Source organism: Schistocerca americana, chromosome 3 (assembly GCF_021461395.2).
Source record: "Schistocerca americana isolate TAMUIC-IGC-003095 chromosome 3, iqSchAmer2.1, whole genome shotgun sequence".
NCBI classification, from domain to species: domain Eukaryota; kingdom Metazoa; phylum Arthropoda; class Insecta; order Orthoptera; family Acrididae; genus Schistocerca; species Schistocerca americana.
This window is the reverse complement of record NC_060121.1, coordinates 346,601,497-346,624,631: the sequence shown is the minus strand read 5'-3', so window position 1 is coordinate 346,624,631 and position 23,135 is coordinate 346,601,497. Positions and strand designations below refer to the sequence as shown.

Here is a 23,135-nt window from a genome sequence, read left to right as displayed (position 1 = left end):
GAAAACCTTTGAGTTTGCTGTGGCTGCTGGTGACACATCTCCTTTCTGCAGCTCAGCTTAACAACATGCCTTACTGGTAATTTTGTTTACATCTTTTTCTTCCATGTGTCACTTGGTCATCAGTATATCTGCTATTTATTATCATTTGTGCATAACACTTAAAACAAATGTAGAAAATGTTTGATGTGTTTTCAAGGTCTATTGATTGGCTTTTCAACTACATTATGTTAATGTGTTTTAGAAGATTAATTGGAATAACTGGTCACTGGCATGATCCAGTTGCACTGAAAACAAAAACTGTAGTGTTGGCACATAGACATACGAAAGGAAGACATATTTACAATGCTCTGGCCAAGGAAATAAGTGATAGTTTGTTGGAATATCAAATACGAAATGAAGTACGTAACGTCATGACAGACAATGGTACAAACTTTTGCAAGTCTTTCAGGTTCTTCCAGAGGCATCATATTACCGATGAACAAGAAGACAATAATGAAATTGATGATAATTTAGACTTTATAAATTCCTTCCATATGTTAGAATAAGTAAGTATAAGTGAAAGTGCTGAAAAAGATATACTATTGTCTCCTCACTACTGTTGAGTAAGTCATACATTGCATTTGATTGCCGTGAAATATTCTGAACATGCACTTGAAAACGTAAAATTCAGAAAAGTTTCAAGGATTTCCAGGGCAAAGTGCTTCAAGCCTTGGTACAAACAGACTCAGTCAACACAAGTTGTAGACTATATCGAAGATACTTGTGGTGTCTGTTTGTTAACACCTGTAAGTACGAGATGGAATTCAATGTAAAAGGTTTGGAACTTAAATAGTGGCAACTATTTATTCACAACTGATACAAAAGAGTTACATGTTTGCACCTGTTACTGTCCTTCAAAATAGTCACCACCGTTGTGTATAACCCGTTGCCAGCGATTTGGAAGGTGTATACCATTAGCAGAGCCTGTTCTGTTGATGATGCAAATGGAGTTGTCTACTGCCTGTCGAATCTCTGGAACAGTTCTGAAGTGAATGCCATGAAGTGGTTTCTTCATCTTCGGAATCAAATCAATGTCACAAGGACTTCAGTCCGAGGTTTATGGTGGATGGTACAGTACTTACCAGTCCCATCGACCGAACAGAGCAGCCACAGCTTGTGCTGTATACAACACCATCATAATCGTACACGAGATTCACCATAACTTTAGACCGTTCCATTCGCACCATCACCAGAACAGGCTCTGCTGACGATATACTACACCTTCCACGTTGCTGGCAATGGGTTCCACACAATGCTGGTGACTACTTTAAAGGAAAGTTACAGGTGCAAACATGTAACTCTTTTGTATTGGTTGTGAATAAAAGGTTGCCACTATTTATGTTCCAACCCTCGTATGAGACTGTCCAACAGATCTGCAAATTGATGGAATGTTCCAATGAAAATATTGAGAGTTGCATGGATATCTGTTCATTGGCAAGACTAATCCCTGAAGAAGCTACTTTACTGAGAGAATTTTGTGAAGTGATGAGTCCACTGGCACAGGCTCTGAAATTACTACAAGGTGAACATAATGTAACTGCTTGGAAACAAAAGCGGAATAAGGTATTCACTAAGCTGACACTGCGCAGGCCTATGCTTGATGCAGTTCTTCTGGGATTGCTAATGAGGCTTGAATGCACATTTGAAAATAAATACCTATTTCTGTCTGCATGCTTCCACCCAAAATTCAGACCACATGCCTTTGCAGCCAATGGTCATGTGCTGGAAACCATTCTGCAAGCAACAGTTGTAAGGGACACTCAGGTAAGAAGCAGAAGCTCTTGAGAAGTAGGAGCAAGAATTTTTTCTGCTTTGAGAGACAAAATACACTTATCTCATGTGCTCAACAGGAACTTGAACAATTTTTACTAAATTCTTCAAAAAATATACAGATGATTAGTACGTTTCCTGCAGTCAAGACAATCTTTATTATGTTCAGAAGAATTGCAGGAACGTGACTTTGGGCGTGTGCCATACTCTATTGGACAATAATTGACTGGGTGTGTTACCAAATTATGCCTTTCACAAATTAAGTACATGACAAAACATCATTACAGCCTCAATCATTTACATAAAAAGAACCGAAATGTCCAACACTTATCAAAAACAAAGTGGAACAGTCATTCATTCTGTCATCATAGGTGCTTTTCATTAGACTTTGAGAGCTTCAGTATCTTGTATACCCTCCATGAGTGTTTGTCACTGCCTTATATGAATGTGATATGCTCTGTGTAGGTCTACGGAGACCACCCTATGGTATCCAGTCCCATTCTTCAGTGAGAGTTCTGGGAGAGTCTGATGGAACAGGATGATCACAAACACATATGTTGAACATGTCCCACATAGGCAAGATGGGGTTTAGGTCAGGACTCACTGCCACCCATTCCATTACGTCAATCTCCAAGCGTTGCAAGACATCGCTTCTGATACCTGCCACATGGGCTCTGGCATTAGAAGGAATTCAGGGCCACCATCGTATGCAGCAGCCACCACGGCAGGATCTGTTCGAAGTACTGCCTGGCAGAAAGGCGACCATGGATAATGACAAGATCTGTATGGCTGTTAACAGTGAAGACTTATCACATCATCATTTAACCTTGGGAACCTGTCGATTTCTTAAACAATATTTGGCAGGTACCATTTACTATGGGTCACCACACATGAACATGGATATCTCCTTGTGTCAGAGAACATCTGGACTCGTCTGTGAATAATACATTTCACCAGTGACAAAGTTACCAGTGGTAATGGGAATGGGAGAACTGAAGGTGAGGTCCAAGATGTTGTCATATCAAGAGGCGTTCTCAAACAGGACATCAGGTTCTTACAGTCTCATAACCTGTTCATTATAGTCTGATCGGATACAGCAACTCCAGTGGACCTTCGGAGATCATCTTGCAGTACTGTGGCAGTATCTGTACAAGCTGCAATGCAGAGATGGCCAGGTATTAGGCTTCATGTGAGATGGTAATACACTGGCGACTTTATCCATCTCACCTTGTGTACTGACCTGTCTCCTGAAATGTGTTCACAACCTATGGGTGACACATGGAAAGGCATTGGAATTTGCACCAACATGACCAAAATGTACCCTTTTTGAATCGGACTGCCCTTGCAACTTGCACAGCATTAAGATGTTGCATTGCATGTTCTTGATTGAATACATTGTCCACAAATGACAACTGCCATCTGTGTACCTCAGTAGAATATACTGGGACACTGGTACTTATGTCTTTCCAGGGGTCACCTGGCACTGTAATGCATAAAAAGCCAATTGATGACAAATGATTTTAATTGTTGCCTAATTGAAAGTGAAGATCTCAAACCATGTGATAAGACCGCATGTACTGCTTGTATCAGAATAAATTCAATGTACTGCTTGTATCAGAATAAATTCAATGTACCGGACATTGATACACATGCTCCACAAGTTCTTTTGAAAACTGCATAATAAAGGCATACCAACTGGTGCAGCTGTAGAGAGAGATTTTGGTACAGGGGGCATTGTGTTGAAGACAATAAGAGGCAAATTAAGAGATGAAAAATTTGAAAAACAACTTTACTTAATCTGAGATTCATTGAGATAGAAGAAGCAGTAGACAATATATTTAATTACTGAGTGACTGATAGCTGTATCTGATACAGTTAGTTTTGATGTATAGTAACTTTAAGTCTAATTTAGTTACTTTTCCTGGGAAATAACTGTATCTGTAACCAAGTTACTGTCAATAAGTAACTTTCCCAACACTGCTCATTTGGGATTATGTATAATACTGACAGTCCACCACCTGTTCTCCAGAAATCCATCTCTAACAATTCCAACTTTTGTGCATGTTATTTATTTGTTTTACATTTTACTGATACGTGTAATAATACACATAGTGTTGTAGTTAGGTAGGTCCTTTCCTTTTTCTGTCTGTATGTTTACTTTGACCTGGAAATTTAGTTAGGGATAGAAAAGCCTTGTTTTGTCTGATTTGTCAAACTTTCAATTTCAGTTTTACTTTGTAGAGTGCTGATCTTTCATTGTTGTCATTCACCCTTTTTTGAATTTTTACACCAACTATTTATGAAGCAGCCTGTACATATACTTTCAACAGATTATTGACTGTATTTCAATTGTTTGGTATATGTGCAAATGGGGGCAGTACGCTCTGCTGTGATTCCTGTACATATATTATCTGTTTATATGGGTTGCACAGTTGATGCTATGCAGCTGAAATGAAATGTGTAGTGAAAAATAAAGGAAAATATTCATGTATTCCAAACTACAGTATGCCAAACATACAGAATATTCACTTCCAGAAATTAGCTTAATTGTATGTTTTGTACTCCACAGTTATTGAAGTCTTTACTAATAACAAGAGGAAAGAGAGTAATAAAAAAGGATCAAAGAACTTGTGTAAGGAATTGTTCCAGGAACGATTGTAGTCCCATAATGAATAACAACACTAGAAATTATACGTGTGTGTGGTATCTGGAAGACTAACACTTCCTGTAGAGACACACTTCTAATAGCATAAATTTGATTATGTTATTGATCACACACATCTTGTGTAATATGTTGTGCTGTTAAGTGATGTTTCTGTTAAGTGATGTTTCATTTCATCTATTTTTCATTTTGTATGTCAATAATCAGTACTCTTTTTGCTTATTCATCTACTGAAGGTTTTAAGTTCTATTCTCTATGTTTCATTCTAGGTAAGGGAGTGACATGGATCTGTGAGAGTGTTGGCTTTTACCAGAATTTGCCAGCAGGAGCTGTAAGTTTCTCCACTGACAGCTCTTTGTTGGCAGTCACTTTTGGATGTTGTGTAACAGTCTGGATTCCTGAAACTAATGAGCTCCAATGTAGCCTTACTCATACTACAAATGACAAAACCATTAGGTAATCTTTGATTCATGTTATTCAGTAGTGTAGTAATTAATGCTGTATATAGCATATCACATTACAGTCAAACATAAAAATGAAACAGTGGAAATTCCAGGTTGGAATATCAACAAGGCAATGAAAAGATAGTTTGCTACTTATTGTAAAGATGACACGTTGAGATGCAGACAGGCACAACTAAGAGACTCTTACATATTTATTCATTCATTCATTCATTCATACAAGCAAGCACAGCTCATACTCACATGACTGCCCTCTCCAGTTCCAGTCCAAGCTGCCTGAGATGGCGTTCATTTGTGCGTGAGGTGTGCTTGCTTTGTGTGTGTGTGTGTGTGTGTGTGTGTGTGTGTGTGTGTGTGTGTGTGTGTGTGCTTTTCTGATGAAGACTTTGGCCAAAAGCTAATTTGTAAGTGTCTTTAGTTGTGTCTGCCTGCAATGTAAAATGTAAAAATGAGTCTTACAGTTTGTGTGAAAGAATAAAGTCACTTATTTACTGAAAGAGGAACAGACACAGTAGGGTTGTTGGCCATGCAAATTGAAAACTGTATTTGCATAACTTCTAGCATTTATATTTCTTACACAGTTCCTTCGTCTGTAAATCTTAAAAGTCAAGCTGTTTCAGGATTTTATGTCTGAGTGTATTAGATTCCATATTCTATTATCTTTATGCAGAGAATTAGTAGACAATAACCTGCTTGATATTTTAGTTTTGTATGTAATCCGATGAACCATGGATCTTGCCGTTGGTCAGGAGGCTTGCGTGCCTCAGCAATACAGATAGTCGTACGTAGGTGCAACCATAATGGAGGGGTATCTGTTGAGAGGCCAGACAAACATGTGGTTCCTGAAGAGGGGCAGCAGCCTTTTCAGTAGTTGCAGAGACAACAGTCAACCAAAACGGCCTTGCTGTGCTGGTACTGCGAACAGCTGAAAACAAGAGGAAACTACAGCCGTAATTTTTCCCAAGGGCATGAGGCTCTACTGTATGGTTAAATGATGATGGCATCCACTTGGGTAAAATATTCTGGAGGTAAAATAGTCCCCCCTTTGGATCTCCGGGCAGGGACTACTCAGGCGGATGTCATCATCAGAAGAAACAAAATTGACATTCTGTGGATAGGAGTGTGGAATGTAAGATTCTTTAATCAGTCAAGAAAGTTACAAAATTTAAAAAGGGAAATGGATACATAAAAGTTAGATGTAATGGGAATTAGTGAAATTCAGTGGCAGGAGTTACAGGATTTTTGGTCAGGCGAATAGGGTGCTATAAATACAAAATAAATTAGGGGTAATGCTGGAGTAGGTTTAGTAATGAATAAAAAAATAGGAAAGCGGATAAGCTACAATGGACAGTACAGTGAACACATTGTTGTAACCAATTTAGACATGAAGCCCACACCCACCGCAGTAGTACAAGTTTATGTGCCAACTAGTTCCACAGATGATGAAGAGATTGAAGAAATGTATGATGAGATAAAAAAAAAAAAAAATTATTCAGATAGTTAAGGGAGATGGAAATTTGATAGTCATGGGGACTGGAATTCGATAGTAGGAAAAGGAAGAAAATGAAAAGTAGTAGGTGAATATGGACTGGGGAAAGGAATAAGCTCCTGGCAGAATTTTGCACAGAACATAATTTATTTATAGACACCAGAAGATTTCAGATTGATTATATAGTGGTAAGACAGAGATTTTGGAACTAAGTTTTAAATTGTAACATTTCCAGTGGCAGGTGTGGATTCTGACCACAATTTATTGGTTATGATTGGTTAGATCAGACTGAAGAAAATGCAAAAATGTAGAAATTTAAGGAGATGGGACCTGGATAAAATGAAAGAACAAGAGGTTGTAGAAAATTTCAGAGGGAGCATTAGGGAACATTTAACAGGAACAGGGGAAAGGAATACAGTATAGAAGAATGAGTAGCTTTGAGAGATGAAATAGTGAAGGCAGCACAGGATCAAGTAGGTCAAAAGACAAGGGCTAGTAGAAATCCATGGGTAACACAAGAGATATTAAATTTAACTGATGAAAGGAGAAAATATAAAAATGCAGTAAATGAAGCAGGTGAAAGAGAATACAAATGTTTAAAAAATGATATAACAGGAAGTACAAAATGGCTAAGCAGGATTGGCTAGAGGACAAATGTAAGGATGTAGAAACATATCATTAGGGGTAAGAAAGATGCCACCTACAGGAAAACTAAAGAGACCTATGGAGAAAAGAGAAGCAGCTGTATGAATATCAAGAGCTCAGATGGAAAACCAGTCCTAAACAAAGAAGGGAAACAGAAAGGTGGAAGGAGTGTATAGAGGGCCTGGACAAGAGTATGTAGATGAAGATGGAGTGGGACATATGGCACTGCGTGAAGAATTTGACAGAGCTCTGAAAGACATAAGTTGAAACAAGGCCCTGGGAGTAGACAGCATTCCATTGGAACTACTGATAGCCTTGGTAGAGCCAGCCATGTCAGAACTCATCCATCTGGTGTGCAAGAGGCGAAATTCCATCAAACTTCAAGAAGAATATAGTAGTTCCAATTCCAAAGAGAGCAGGTGCTGACAGGTGTGGAAATTACCGAACTATCAGTTTAATAAGTCACGGTTACAAAATACTAACATGAATTCTTTACAGAAGAATGGAAAAACAGGTAGAAGCTGTCCTCGGGGAAGACCAGTTTGGATTCTGGAGAAATGCAGGAACACGCGAGGCAATACTGACCCTATGATTTCTCATAGAGGGCAGGTTAAGGAAAGGCAAACCTACATTTATAGTATTTGTAGACTTAGAGATTGCTTTTGACATTGTTGATTGGAATACTCTCTTTCAAATCCTGAAGGTGGCAGGTGTAAAACACAGGGGACAAAAGGCAATTTACAAATTGTACAGAAACCAGGTGGCAGTTAGACAAGTCAAGGGGCATGAAAGGGAAGCAGTGGTTGAGAAGGGAATGACACAGGGTTGTAGCCTATCCCCAACATTATTAAATCTGTATACTGAGCAAGCAGTAAAGGAGACAAAAGAAAAATTTGGAGTAGGAATTAAAGTCCAGAGAGAAGAAATAAAAACCTTGAGGTTTGCAAATGAAATTTTAATTCTGTCAGAGACAGCAAAGAACTTGGAAGAGCAGTTGAACAGAGTGGACAGTGTCTTGAAAGGAAAATACAAGATGAAAATAAACAAAACCAAAATAAGGATAATGGAATGTAGTTGAACTAAATCCGGTGATGCTGAGGGAATCAGATTAGGAAATGAGACACTTAGAGTAGTGGATGAGTTTTGCTATTTAGACAGCAAAATAACTGATGATGATCAAAGCAGAGAGGATATAAAATGTTGACTGCCAATGGCAAGAAAGCATTTCTGAAGAAGAGAAATTTGTTAACATCGAGTATAGATTTAAGTGTCAGGAAGTATTTCCTGAAAGTATTTGTATGGAGTGTAGCCATGTATGGCAGTGAAACATGGACAGTAAACAGAAGAGAATAGAAGCTTTTGAAATGTGGTGCTACAGAAGATTGTTGATGATAAGGCCGGTATTACACTATCAAATATCTTTGTCAAAGATATTTGATGGTGTAATAGGGAACTTTGTCAAATGTCGTCCAATATTTGATCCAATCTAAGGCGTCGCTGTAGATTTGATCAAAGAAGTCGCTTGTCTTCTGTTCACTGCAATGTGACATGTTACCACATGGAGTGCTAGCATCGCTGCATTCTGTCGTCTGAAGTGTTTATATAAACAGTACCGGTAAATACAATTGGTGTGTGCCGACAACTACAAAATTAATAGAGATGTATGAAGCTGATGAGGTGCTTTACAACGTGAGGCACACTGAATACAAAAACAGATTACGAAGATTGGAGACCTGACCTGACCTGACCTAACCTAACCTAACCTAACCTAAACCTAAACCTCTCCTGTAATGTGTTGCAGTGAGCCTGTCTTCTGCAGATGTAGCAGTTCTTAAGTAAATATTGTTCTTTGTGATATGATGATACACTTCATTGAGCACATACAGAAATGCATGCTCATCCATTCTTAATTAATTGATGTACGACTTGACATCCGCCACTATAAGCTCACGTAACAAGTTTTGTTGAATGCTTTTATCGTGTTGTCGTAAAACCCATGGCTTCACCCAGGTATGTTTCCTTTTTTTTCCCCACTTCTCTTCCGCATGTGCACACAGTGCAATTGAGGTACATGCAACTGCTGTGGTTAATAACAAGTTGTTGCTGTCAGCCATCTTGAACTTTTATGAAATATGATAATAGCGTAATACCCCTGCTAGCGCTACGTCAAAGATGTTTGTCAAATATATTTGACGGAATATTTGATCACATCTTTGACAAAGAAATTAGATAGTGTAATACCGGCCTAAGATAGGTAGATCATGTAACTAATTAGGAGGTACTGAATAGAATTTGGCAGAAGAGAAATTAGTGGCACAACCTTGTGTTGGGAGGGGGGGGGGGGGGGGGGAGGGGGGTTAAAAATTGAAGAGAGAAACCAAGAGATGAATAAAGCAAGCAGATTCAAAAGGATGTAGGTTGCAGTAGTTACTCGAAGATGAAGAGGCTTGGACAGGATACAGTAGCATGGAGAGCTGCATCAAACCAGTTTTTGGATGGAAGACAATGACTTATAATCTTATTTTGGCTTTATTGTTTCATCAGTGTATATCCTGACATTGTAGATGGACATATGTCAACTTTGGGTATACTGTTGCTGCTGCCCTTGGTTGATGGACATAATATTTTTTCAGTAACATTTTTAAAGTTGTTCACTGATTTGATGTTGCATGTGTATTATAGTAAGTTTTTCGTTATTTTGATAGTTGTAGACACTCAAATTTGAAAGCTAGTTCTTTACTCACAGATATTTTTCTAAGACTGTCAAAATAATAAAAAATTATTGTAATATACAATAAACATCAAATAATTGAACAGTTTTAAAATGTGACTGAAAAACTATTACATACAACGACTATGGGAGCAGTAATAGTTTACTTATAGTTAACATATGTCCATCTACAACATAAGGACATGTACTGATGAAGGCTGTAAAGCCGAAACAAGCTTATACACAAAAATAAAATATGGAGCAGTATGCTGTCTAGTAATTCTCTGCATAATGTCCTATTGTGACATAATATATGCTGCAGGTCACATAATAAAGAAACTTATAGAAATTTTATTAATTTCGTTGTGACCTCAACTTGTTGCCACTCATTTTATGTCTTTAAGATAAATTTTATTCTTTGATGATCATCAATGTATTCAGAATAATTAAATAAACAGCAGTATTGATAGTGGTAAGTAGTAGTAGTAGTAGTAGTAGTAGTAGTAGTAGTAGGAGGAGGAGGAGGAGGTGTACAATACATAACTATAATCTGTTTAAAATAATTTGTTAATTGACACTTTATTCTTCCAATCTGATTTCCTCCGATCAGAGCTCTCCCCGTCACAATGCAGCAATTTCCCCCATTGCTACTGTGCTCCCAACAGTGATGAATAGTGCATTGTATACTACATGGGTGCTCTGTTTCAGATGTTTTGAATTATAACTTACTGTTTGCTATATTTCGGTTACTATTTTTGGTGTCTTTATCATGTCTGTTGAAATACAAAATAAGAGGGCAGACTCAAGCTTCAGGATCCAAACACAATAGCAAAGAAAGGCAGACAGGGAATTGCTTTTAAAGGATAATCATGACAATTCCTGTGTGAATACTTTCAAAAATAAGAGATGGGCAAACTTATCATACCAGCCACATCAGCAGAGCTGGAATGGGTACGGGGTGACTGACAGTTAGTGTGGTATTGGCAGTGAAAATACATGGAAGAGAACACTGAAACAGGGCTTGCAAACCATGATAGGCGAAGTAAGAAGAGAAATGTTTAGAAACACCTAATTGTTCTGGATCCTTTGACACAAGATGCAATTCAGTGTAGCATTGAATGTTGTTATCATCTTGGAATGCATCATACTGTAGATAATCCTCTTACCACATTGTGTGAGTCCAATCTTTTTAAGGGCAGTAAATCATCATTAAGATGTGTCCTCAAGACTTTTGGTTTCAAATGCAGAATAATTTCAGGTCATAAAATGTTGACAGAGTGAGCAGATATAAATTTGGTGATCTGGATTCCTGCGAGAAGTGAAAGATTTCAATTTTGAAATCATGATTTGGATCAGTGAAATATGGGTAACAGGTGGTCATACTTTAACAAAATATGGGAGTGATAACATGGGAGTATGAATTACCACTCCGACCCTCCCCCCCCCCCCCCCCCCACCTCCTTCCTTTCGCAATGGTGGTAAATAAATTTTTTTTTTTTTTTTTTTTTTACGTGTTAGTATGTGCCATCATGTTGTTTCTGGCTGTCAGTTTCTTGTACCATAAAATATTATGGCCAAGTACTATCAAGAAATTAATCATAATATATTTATTTAATTGGTTTGAAAATTCTTTGTTTTCAAATTTAGAAAATCTGCCAATAATTATAGTAATTCTTCATGCCAGTGGTTATTAAAAGCAACCTGAAACATCTTTGTTTGCAATAAACGTGAATACAGATGCAAATTGTGCCTCAGCGTGTGGAAATACAAATTTAGATGTTCCATAACAAATTGTATCCAGATGAACTGTTTTATCAGAGATAGTTTGAAATTGTGTTATTTTGTACATATAAAAATTCAAAAAGTAAACTATTTTTGATTATAGGTATTCATCTGGTGAAGCCCAGATTGAAAAGAGAATGTATGCAAAAACGTGTTTGAAAAGTAGAGTGTACCAATGTGCGAATTCAGCAATGTATCAAAGTGCGTACACTTGTAAGTTATGCTTTGAAACAATGTCCACTGTGGGTGGTTGAAAGCTCTCTATAAGATACATGCCACATATGACAATGTAGGGCACAACTGCGGAATCTAGCTTCTTGTAATAAAGAATGCATATGTATGTTTGCAAGCTAAAATTGGTGTTATGCAGATACTTTAACATGACAGGTTTAGGTGGGGGATGTTCTGAACTATGGTTGTGTAAGATACCAGTACTGATACATCGTGAGCTACCTTGTTTATGATGCTGCCACTTCATCAAACAATTGTGCGATAGCCGCTACCAAAAGCTTAATGCATTCCACTTTGCTTTGGGTTGTGTGTTACTCATTGCTTTATTTTCTTATTGTGTAATTAGTGAAGAGAGTAACCCTGGTTCATCATGGTGTTAGAGAATGACTCTCACAGCAGTAGAAGGGACTGCCAATCCGTATGACTGTGTGTCAATTCTGTTTTCACAGAAACATAGAACTTGTGTGTAGGCTGGCTGCACTGCTAAAGGGAGATGGAGCCTGTTCCCCTGCACCATTCCTCTCCTGTTCGGCAATCTAAGTTCTTGTTTGTTTGTGGTGATGGTGCATGTCTGGAAAATAAAACTGGTCAAAGTATTTCAACCACACTGAGAATCTTCCTGACCACACTGAGAATCTTCCTGTAAAGTGTGAATAGGTGTATTATCAGTTCCATTTCTACTCTTAAATATCTTTCCAGAGCTATGTTGCTTTGTCAAGTATGGATCGCATGGCTATGAATCCCCATGAAATGTTTTTTGCAAAAACAAACATTCACTCAAAAAGCTCTTACTATAGAGGGTAAAACTATTTCTTCATTGTTATCGTTACTTTATTATTATTATTATTATTATTATTATTATTATTATTATTGTCATCATCACCATCACCACCACCACCATCATCATCATGATAATTTCAGCTCCAATCACCTTCTCTGTCTCTTTTTATGATCAATTTTGTGTTCAGGCATGTAGTGTGGCAAACTTTTAAATTTATGTTTATAATAAAAAAACCTACTTCACCCAAAACAGGGGCTACATTTTTCAGGTCCCTAGCTAATAAGGATAAGGTTTCAATCTATCTTTCTTGAAAGAAAAACAATGTTTGGTAGTTACCATTGATCTCATACTGAAAAAAGTGCTTACTAAAACTTCACACTTTATAAGTCACAGTCCCGGTTGTATGAGGTCTGTTCAGAAAATTCTGGAACTTAGCCCACAAAATTTTTTACACTTACCTTTTACTTATTGTGAATGGTCTCCTTTTAAATACTCTCCTCTACATTTGATACATCACTCCCAACACTGTTTCCAGAAGCAGCCTTGGCATGCTTCTTCCTGGATTGCGCGAAGTGCTGCCTGCGAATTTGTTTTATCTTGTCTATTTTTGCAAATATTTGTCCTTTAAATGGGGTTTTCAACTTTGGAAATTAAAAAAAAAAAAGTCCTCAGTGGCCAAGTCTGGAGAGTACAGAGGATAGGCAGACAGTGATTTTGTTTTTTTGCGCAATAATCACTCATCCACAGGAATGAATGTGCGGGTGCATTATTGTGGTGCAAGAGCTGTGAATTATCTATCCACATTTTATCTCTCCACATTTTATCTATCCACATTTTATCTCTCCACATTTTATCTCTCTCACATTTTCTTGCAGGTGTTGCAACACGCCCAGATAGTACCATCAATTAACAGTTTGTCCCTGTGTCCCTTCAAAGTCAAAGAAAACTATTGGCATGCCTTTGACATTTGATGTGATCTGACTAGTTTTTCTTGGTCTTGGAGAACCTTTCCTGACCCATTTTGAAGGTTGAACTTTAGTCTCAACTTCGTGACCGTAGACCCATGCCTCATCACCAGCAATGATTCTTTTAAGGAACATCTTGTTCTCATTTGCGAGATCCAAAAGCTCTCCACAGATTGCTTGGCAAAGGTCTTTCTGATCTTGACTCGTGAGCCTTGGGATGAACTTGGTGGCAACGTGATGCAGTCCACAATGCTGTGTCAGGATTTCATGGCATGATCCAACTGAAATGTTACATTCTTCTGTACTCTCGTGGATAATCAGTCTTCGGATGGCATGCATAATTTCATTGATGTTCCTGACGAGCATCGTTGGTAGATGTCGTGAATGAGGGTCATCTTTAACTTCTGTCTGGCCATTTTTAAACTGTGTGAACAATTCATAATGCTGAGTATGGCTTAAGCACTCATCACTGTAGGATTCCTGCATCATTTGGTGTGTCTCTGTAAAGGTCTTTGGGAGTTTCATGTATGATTTAATGCAGATGCATTGCTTCTCTAACTGTCATCTCGAAATTCACATACTGTGTGATGCAACTCTCTCCTGAATACAGCACTGAACAATGACAAACAGACATACAACAATGAAACTTCTGCCAATTACACATTAAACAGAGGCATTTGTAGGGATGCCAACCGCATTTTGCTTCAACACACCATTAATGCAAAATTATGAATGTTCCATATTTTTTGAACAGACCTCTTATGTTGTAGATAAGGTAGCTATCTTAAGTCCAGTAATGCCAGCATTGCTCCAGAAAAAAATCTGACAAGTGCTAGTAGCTCTTGAACTCTGTTGATTCTTCCCCAACTTAATTACATATACAGATAATAATAATAATAATAATAATAATAATTTTGTGTGTCTCTATGGCTTGGCACAAGTGACGAGTTGCGTGTTCCTAGCCTACCCTGTTTATCCAACTGGGGAAAGGAGACCCACAGTTTAATGTGGAATCTAAACCACTTGTTGTTTCACACAATTGCTCACATTGTTGAGATACAAAGGCTAGGTAAAAATGCAGCCTGAAAAATCTGTGGTGCATATGAGGTTTGACCCCATGATCTCTCAGTATTTAGGCACATGCTTAACCACTAGACCACCGCGTGTATATTGAGTTGGTGCGTACATTCATAGTGTTTTTCCATAAGTTTAATAAAAACAACAGATACACATAACAGAGACTTTAGTTATCGGTAATTCATCAGTAGTATATTCTCCTTCGTTATTTACAGTAATCTGCCAATGCTAGGGTAGCCTTTCAATTCCATGACTGTAGAAATAATTTGTTTTTTAAGTGAAGAACTCATCAAGCCATGTTTGGAGCTCATTTTCATCCAGAAAGAAACTTCCTTGAAGATTGTTTGATAGAGAGCAGGAAAGGTGAAAATCTGAGGCCACAATATCAGGTGAATAACACTGGTGCGGAATGACTTCCAACCCAACTCCTGTATGGTGTTTTTTGTCAGTCTAACAGAATGCGGGCAGGTGTTATTGTTTAGTAGCACCACTTCATGCACTCTTTGGGTTGTCTTTCTTGGATTGCATCTGCAAGATGTCTCAGTTGACAATGAATGTCAGCAGTGATGGTTACACCTTGTGAAAGCAATTTGTAATATAACACACCATCTCTGTTTTACCAGATGCATAACATTATCTATTGTGGATGCAAGCAGGTCTTTGTACGGGGAGTTGCTGCTTTGTTTTTGGTCAAATATCCCTTTTTTTTCTTCTTATGTTAGCATAAAGACACCATTTCTTGTCACCAGTAATGGCACAGGATAGGAATGGCCATGTTATTCACAAGCGAACCAGAGAACAACCAGAGATGCACATATGGCCATCCACTGATTTTTATAATTTTGGTTTAGACAATGTGGTACCCATACTCACGATTTTTGAACTTTTCCCATTGCATGCAAATGATGCATGAGGGTGGAATGACCATAATTCATCACATTTGCCAGTTCTTGAGTACACTGATGTGGACCTTTATGATTAATGTGTCTAAATAATCATCATCAAACTCCGAAGGTCTTCCTGAACGGAGAGAGTCACAAATGTCAAAGCAATGCTTCTTAAAATGAGATAAACCATTTCCTTGCTGTGCTCTGTACAATGGCTTTATCACCATACTCAACACAAATGTTTTTGACTGCCTTTGCTGCTGTCACCCCTCTATTGAACTGACAGAAGAATGTATTGGAAATGTTCTGATTTCCCCCACTTGGCATACCATTTCGTAGTATCCACAGCCCCACCATGATCTCAAAATGGCAATATGCAGACTGAAATAGCAACAGCGAACTACAAAAAATATGAAAATCAATAAATAAACCCATAGCAACTGGAATACCAGCTTGCAAAACAAAAATAATAGGAACTTATTCACCAACCCAATATATAGATTTCTGTGGCAAGTGAGTTTGCATTTATCAAAATAAGTGACATAAATAAGTGTGTATATAGATTTCTTTGACAAATGAGTTTGTGAGCATCAAAATATGTGACATAAATAGATGTATCTGTTGATTACACTGATTTAGAAGCTTAACATTTTTACAATGCCACAGACTGTAGACTTTAGCATCTGATATAAATTTCAACTGGGTGCCATTAGTTGTTTCTGTGTAAAAGGGGTCTGAATAGTCAGACAGACAGACAGACAGACAGATGAACAGCAAATGGCAAAAATATTTTTTTGTGGTTTTCAGATTCTTTCCTTTATTTGTACTGTGTAGCAGTTCTTGTTGCCAAATTTCATGATTCTAGGTCAAGGAGAAGTAACCTGTAGATTTTGAGGAGTGAGTTTGTGAGAACCAAAATATATGACATAAATGACTGTATCTCTTCATTATACTGACTTACAAGCTTAAATTTTTTACACTCCCAAGACTGTAGACCCCAGTATGTGATATAAAATTCAACTTGATATCTCTACTTGTTCCTGAGAAAAAGAGGTCTTAACTGTCAGACAGAAAGACAACAAAGTGATCCTATAAGAGTTATGTTTTTACCATTTGTGGTACAGACCCAAAAAATATAAGTAACATTACTTTTGAAGTGAAGCACTGCATCTGTCACCCATAACCATGCAGGAGTTTCAAGCAGTGGTAATGCTGTCATGCCACATGAGAAACATTAAATAACAAACAGTTTTAATTAGAGTATATCTAATACAACATAGGGTGATAGCAGTTTTCCCCTTTTTTCCAAAGTAGGTTTTCCTGCAAATCTCATTATAATTGTTTGCAGTCCATGCAAGCTCAGTTTAAATATAGCAGCTTATGTCTGTTTGTGTTAATTTATTCCTCTTCCCTGAGGGTTTTCCTTCAGGACATGGTGTGTGGAACATGATGTACATGTGTTAGTTGGGGGGAGTGCGTGTACATGTGTTTGTGTGCTTGTGTGTGTGCATAGGAGGGAGTCATCACAGATGAACACTAAAACTGGAAAGAAATATAAAGATGCGGATGAAAATGAAAGATTCTGAATGGCAGAAAGAGACTGAAATACATCAATTTAAAGAAATAGAGAATTTTTGCGTGTGTAGGTGTAGGGGTTAGAAATGTAGATAAAGAAAAACAGTTATCAGAAAGAAAGCCATAAAATGTTAACAAAACCCAGAGAGTAGAGAGAGAACTATGGAAGAGAACTCAGAGTTCGCGGAGAGGGTTAAGAGGTGGAATGTAATCCAAGTCCGTGCTTCTCTCATTTGTACCCCATTTCTGTTTGGACCGTAGTTCTTCCTCAGTGTTTTATTTTCACCTGCATCTTGTCATTTCTTTCTAGCTATGTCCTTTTTAGTTCTCATCATTGTCCTGTTGGTGCTTGCAGCTTGGTACTGGTACTAATAGTGGTTACTGCAGTCCAGTCTTCAAGATGCTTTTGGAACCTTGTCTTACTGAATTAGAATTCTGAGCTAATTTTCCTGCTCCTAACACCTGTTTAGTTTTCCTTTCCTGTATGATATTTGTCAGCTTATCCTGTTTGATGAGGGAGCTGTTTTAAAGGTAAAAACTGAAAATTTAACTCCGTTATTACGGTTGTGTGTCCATTAACATTACAGTGTTTGTATTCGCGTTGGTAAACTGTTAAATAGACAGCCCTCCATGCCACTTTTAATGTACTATAATTCATAATATTTATATTTGCTGGTAATAATTTTTGTTTGTTTTTAATTTGTTGTATTAAACTCCCAGTCAGGTAAACTTTGGGCAACAGGACTGTGTCCATCTCATTGTTAGTGCTTCTCCATGTGGAATATATGTGTGGAACGTAATAACGTTATCATTGATGTGGATGGTGCCTTTCAAGCTCAGCATTCTGGCTGCTGATCCAAAATCAAATTTGATGGCTGCTGTGTCTGCTGAAAATGAATGTAAGTAATTACATACTTATCTTCATAAATTTTTGTTAAGTTCTTGAAGTTTCTATGCATTATAGACTGTGAATACAAAGAATTGTTCATCTTTGGCAAAAGTTTTATACTATTTAAGTAGTAGTGTTTCAGTATCTTCCGTAAAAATAAAATTCTGACTGCATGTGTGTGTTAAGGTAGACTCTTTAGTGGCAAAACATTCGTAGTGTGATGGAGGACACGGAGAGCTGGTTTTGGGCGATGAGCTGGGCCATGAAAGAGAGAGTGGATGAGATAGGAAGGAATAGAGTGGAATAGAGGTGAAAGACAATTTTCCCAAATGAGAGGGATGTGCAGAGATAGGAAAGGCAGCCCAAAAGAGGGGGATTCTGGGGTGGATGAAAGTCATCTGTGCCCTGTCGGGTAGCAATGTGGTCTGAGGTGCCTCGCCACGTTTCGCGCGGCTCCGCCAGTTGGAGGTTCGAGTCCTCCCTTGGGTGTGGGTGTGTGTTTTGTCCTTAGCATAAGTTAGGTTAAGTTAGACTGAGTAGTGTGTAAGCCTAGGGGCCGATGACCTCAGCAGTTTGGTCCCATAGAACTTGCCACAAATTTTCAAAGTCATCTGTTTTCGACCGTCACCCATAGTGAGATGATGTGGGCATGGAAGGAATTTAATGCAATATTTAAAAAACTGAAGGGTTTGGTGCATTGCTGTCTGGAAGAGCCTGCTCTGCCGCCGGCCTCATCCAGCCCCCAACTATGGTGGCCCCAGCCATGACAGCAGACAACCATGAGAATATGGAAATGTGAGTGCTCTGCCCACATCGCCCTTTGCTGCCGATGCTCAGCAATGGAAAGTGTGTCATCAAAGGCCTCACTGAAGTGAAATGACAGGAGCAGCATTGCATATGCCAACATCATGCAGGGTCACCAGGCAAGACTGCAGCAGTGCAGAGATTGGCAGCTCAAAAAGTTTCAGCTCAATAAAGAGCTACAAGAATGCCGCAGTTTTCAAGCACCTGAAAATGGTGACTGGAGGAAGAAACCGACTGCTAAGAATCCACACGCTAACAAGGTGTGCAATCAGAAAGTAGTGGTTGACAAACGAGGGTGATCTCCATTCGTTGCCAGTCATGAATGTCGGTCACAAGCACCGGGCAAAGAGAGTCATGCATTGTCACAGATCAGCAGCCTTGGAGGTGCCTTTGTCGTCCTGGAGGAGGAAGGAGATGACTCTGGCACAGCAGCAACCATCACAGAGGACTATCTTGGCCACAACTCCATTGGCCTACAATCTGCAACAATGAAGGAACTGAGGCCACCACCAGTTATCTTCTGAATAAAAGACAAATATCATAGTGGACCAAATCAGACTTAAATGTGAAATCATCAAGAAAAGGCATTGTGCAAATTAATCTCTGCAACTGTGATGATTACTGCAGCATGACGAGTGGAGTGGCTGCAATCCACTGGCCGTTCTACAGTTATGACATGGAACTGGACAATTTAATCATTGTTTTATTTCACGGCTTCTCGTGGATGACGTAGCTTGATCACTTGCTTGAAGAGCTTGAGAACCTCGGGTTTGGGGTGTGCACCATGGAGTGTATGAGATTCCCAGACTTGGAGGAGGGTAGGCCCCTTCTGCTGATTGTCAGTATGGATGATACTGTAAATTGGATGTTGTTCAACATTGCCAGATGTTCGAGATTCTGGTCACAGTAGAAAACTGTAAACCATGATGTGAATCGCCACAACGTGTCAAATGTCAGGGCATCAGGTTTGTGGTATGCCACTGCTCGATAACTGACATCTGCGTGAAGCGTGCTGGTGGCCGTCTGAGGTAGCAATGCCGTCCGCACACCAGCCAGGAGTAATATGCCTGCAGTGTGACAAAGTATGCCATCCAAGATCTGCACCCAGGTACACCTGGACAAAATTGCCAGAACATACCTGCCACAGCTGCCAGCCACTGACACAGCAGCTGTGGCTACCCTACACTCCAGAAGATGGTGCGCATGTGCCACAGAGCGCACTTTGCAGATGCTGGTGAGCAACCTGCACGACCTGGACATGTGGGGCACACAGCAGTGTAAGCAAACTATACCCCCACTGTGCATAAGAAGACCAGGTGGGTTGCTGACACCGTGAAGGCGGTGATGCTGTAGCTGCTGACCATAACATCTTGGCAGTGCATTCCAACAGCTATGCTGATGCCATGAGAAGTAGCAACATTGGCAGCCTGGTCATCAAGCTCAATTCATATTTGATAACATGATGCAGCAGATGACTGCTGTTATGAAGATAGCTGTAGAAGCATCCAAGCAGTCAGTTGGTCAAGTGAAGGTAGCATATTCAGCTGCTCTGCATACCCATGTGCACAACAGTGCGAGTGGTCAGCACACTGACCACCACCATGTCACTGCGCTGGTGCAAGATCATGATCCACACCTGAAAAGGGTCTACCAGAGGGCAATCAGAAAGACGAGTCCATGCCACTATACACATTGCATGGGATGCACAGAACCTCAGAGTTCTAGCAGTCCACTGACCCTGGAGACATAAAGGTAGACAGAAGGCAAGATAGGGCAACAGAGTTAACTTGTTTTAGTCATTAATTTGTATTTATACTGCATGTGATGTAGTGTTTATTTATTTGCTTTATCTTTCTGCACCATGGTTGGTTACACAAGACAAAAAGAATTTAATTTGAGATACAGTAGGTGTGATTTGATCAGCTGACATAAGTGATGGGATCTGAAGTTTGTGTGGGTGAGGGGGCAGGGGGTGGGGGTGGAGATTGTTATGGGGCTGTCTGCTAGGTAAATGATTAAGTTGTTTTTTCAGTGACAATGCCCTTCTTCTTTCAGTGGTTATATTCCGACCAAACTGCCCGCAGCCGATGTTCAGAAAACCAGCTTTGGTTGATTCTGAGATTGTGGCAGCTGCATTTGTTCCACACACAAGCTATCACACTTCTCTGGTGTCATGGCAACAAACTTCTCAGCTATATTTCTTGGATTCGAATCAAGTAAGTTTTAGTCATATAACATAAATAAGTCTATCCAAAGAACACTGTTAGGAGTGTTACCTATAACTCAAACTTTATAAATAGATGTTGTTATAATAGTAGAAAAGATACAAATGGAATAAACATCGTGAAAAGCTTCATGTCTAAAAGTAGTAGCAAGCGGTATGTTGCTGTATCAAGAATATGATTTCAAAGGGCTGCAGCTATGTATTCTTAAAAGAAAGAACTGGGAGACAAGAGTGAAAGAACAAAATGTCATCTGCTTGTTGAATTGCAGTAAGGGAATGGGATTAGAATATGTGACACCTGTGAGCCTGTCCTGGCACAAGCAGGCTAAGTTGCATGTGACACATGACAAAGTGTAGTAGCGGTTAGTTATTAGAGGAGGGGAAGGGGGGGGGGGGATGCATTAGCAAAATATGGAATCAGAGGATACAAAACTGCAAGCTTGTGAAGCAGCCAATGAAGTTCAGCATGTTGAGCAGAACGGAAGGTTCTGTTGCTGAATGGCAAAATTTGCCTTTGGCCACAACTGTTCAGTTGAATGAATTCCCACTGCCAAGCTCTGGCTTGCACTCCGCCATGTAATTTCCTTCTGCATTTTTCTTGTGCAGTACCTCAGTATTTTTCCTTATACCTTTGTACTGTCATATCTTGTGTTTCTTTGTCCTTTTCCATGTTTGACACAGTATCACTTACCTTCATAATGTTTTCCTCTCCAATTATAACTCTCTAGTGTCATTTCCAATTTCGCTTCCCCCCTCTGTAGCTACACTCCATTTTTAATTGTTCCTTGCCCTGAATATCTACATCAATTCAGAAGACTATCCCTCTCCACAGCTAAAATCTAGCCTCACATCCTGTTCCTGAAATGTTACCTAACCTATGGAATTCTCCTCCCCTTTCCCCCCTCAATTGTATAGTCATAAAAATTCCCATCTCTGGATTCCTCCCTTTCTGTCACAGCAACTTCTAAGTCCTCAGATTTTGCCATTCCCTGTTCCTTCAGAGCCTTGTATGAAAAAATAATTTCTATGAACAAGTACCCCTGAACTACATATGTTCCCTCCATAAGATATGCTTATTATGCAATCCTATTTCTCTACACACATCCCTCAAATTGAAATCCTTGCTATCTAGTAACTGAAAGAAAATCCAAACACGACCTTTAGAAGTTATCCAGTTTATTGTCATGCTACTCCCATTGTAGATTACCTCTGTCAAACAGTACCCATTGTAAACCCTACACCTACCCCCCCTCCCCAATGAAACACCCCCCCCCCCCCCTCACAACTGCGAACTTCTGAAAGTTCCCTTATGTTTCCTTACAGACCTTTTCCGACCTGCTGCATCCTAAAACTCTCCCTCGATAACCTACGAAATACAGAACTCCAAACACACTGGTTGTTAATCCATCCACCGAGAACCTCAAACCTAAATAAATGTCGGTCCTTTTCATAGATCTCGTCAGAAACACCACATCCAAATTAAATCGATCAAAGATCGAATCTCCTTCTTGTGATCCTTTAGTAGAAGCAGTTATTTGCCATCAACCCCTTGAACCAAACCAACTAAAGCTAACATTGAATCTTACCTCTCTCTGTTCGTACCGTCTTACAAAGTAAACCTTTCCCTATGCTACACATCCATCCTCTGGTTACCATCCAGGAATTTCTCATCTCCAACATGGCCTCAACTTTATTTTGTGGGTCAGTTCTCACCTCTGTGGAGGAAGTAGCAGCTGTCCAAAGTCTTAAGACCCCGTTTCGATGATTTTCTTTGAACTTGGGCCAATAGCTGCTGATAATTTTTTTTTTTTTTTTTTTTTTTTTTTTTTTTTTTTTTTGTACTTGAAACTGTCGAATTTCATTGTTTTTTTTTTTCTGTAGTATCATACAGTTTTGGCCTTAAGTAATTTTTAAGTACCTAGACACAACTGTTGATATTACGATCGTCAAAAACCTCCAATGGCAGATATTGTCATATTGGTATCTTGCACATATTGTATATGTTGTATGTCAGCCATTTTCTTCTGAATGCAGATATTGTACAGTTAGCTCCATTGATATGGCAGCATGTCAGGAGGTTGAAATCGCACACAGCAAACTCCCAATTATCAGGTTGTGGATTATACTGTTTGTGGATTAGCTAT

General features: G+C 39.0%; 1 protein-coding gene across 1 annotated transcript in view; it reads left to right on the top strand.

Moving 5' to 3' along the window:
• The window catches only part of LOC124607404 (WD repeat-containing protein 75), a 218,743-nt gene that overhangs the window by 70,722 nt on the left and 124,886 nt on the right, over positions 1-23,135 (top strand). The window contains exons 10-12 of the mRNA XM_047139728.1: positions 4,741-4,927; positions 17,795-17,973; positions 20,823-20,983. Of these exons, the coding sequence (XP_046995684.1) occupies positions 4,741-4,927; positions 17,795-17,973; positions 20,823-20,983 (527 nt within the window). The remainder of the gene's footprint in view (positions 1-4,740; positions 4,928-17,794; positions 17,974-20,822; positions 20,984-23,135) is intronic.